The sequence below is a fragment of the Nicrophorus vespilloides genome, unplaced genomic scaffold (assembly GCF_001412225.1).
Source record: "Nicrophorus vespilloides isolate i.1.1-1 unplaced genomic scaffold, Nicve_v1.0, whole genome shotgun sequence".
NCBI classification, from domain to species: Eukaryota; Metazoa; Arthropoda; class Insecta; order Coleoptera; family Silphidae; genus Nicrophorus; species Nicrophorus vespilloides.
This window is the reverse complement of record NW_017096416.1, coordinates 25,712-26,406: the sequence shown is the minus strand read 5'-3', so window position 1 is coordinate 26,406 and position 695 is coordinate 25,712. Positions and strand designations below refer to the sequence as shown.

Here is a 695-nt window from a genome sequence, read left to right as displayed (position 1 = left end):
GATACATTAAATATGATTTGTAATAATTAAGAGGAAAGTCATGGCCCTAACAAATATACATATTAGTTATACAATAGATGACAATAAATTGGTCGGCCACGACAAAATTGTAAAATCTACGAACTGTTTCATAAATAAACTTATAAATTTAATGATAAATTGAGGTAATCTAAATGAAAAGAAAAATGTTGACGAAACAAAATGAAAACATTTTTTAATTAGTTTCTAAATCAATTTTTTTTTCTTCAAAACATTACATGTTTGATTTTTATGTTAATAATTCAAGTTTTGCAAAACTTAATTGGTTGCTATGGAAACTTCAATTATTCCGCAGCTATTTGNGTATAAATTAGTCTCGATCTGTAGATTTCGGTACAGTTTCCCAGCATCCTGAACAACATGAAGATCATCATCTTTGCTTTTGCCTGCGTTTTGGCTTTGGCCGCTGCCGACAACTGCATCTGCACCAAAGAGTACGTGCCTGTGTGCGGAACAGACGGTAAAACTTACAGCAACAGATGCTTATTGAATTGTGCCCAAAGGACCGAACCAAACTTGCGCTTCAAACATGACGGTTTCTGCTCGACACCCGAGAAATTGGAACAGAGACAATTAGACTGTCCTTGCACCAGAGAATTCGATCCGGTTTGCGCTACAAACGGAGTCACCTACGCAAACCCTTGCCTCTTCAGATG

At 36.0% G+C, this 695-nt stretch overlaps 1 protein-coding gene across 1 annotated transcript; it reads left to right on the top strand.

The window, feature by feature from the left end:
• Window positions 1-368: 368 nt before the first annotated feature.
• On the top strand, window positions 369-693 carry LOC108556961 (ovoinhibitor-like; the record flags this gene model as incomplete). The annotated part of the gene is made up of 1 exon (XM_017913319.1): window positions 369-693. A coding segment is annotated over exon 1 (294 nt), but the record flags the coding sequence as incomplete, so codon positions are not given.
• Window positions 694-695: the final 2 nt, after the last annotated feature.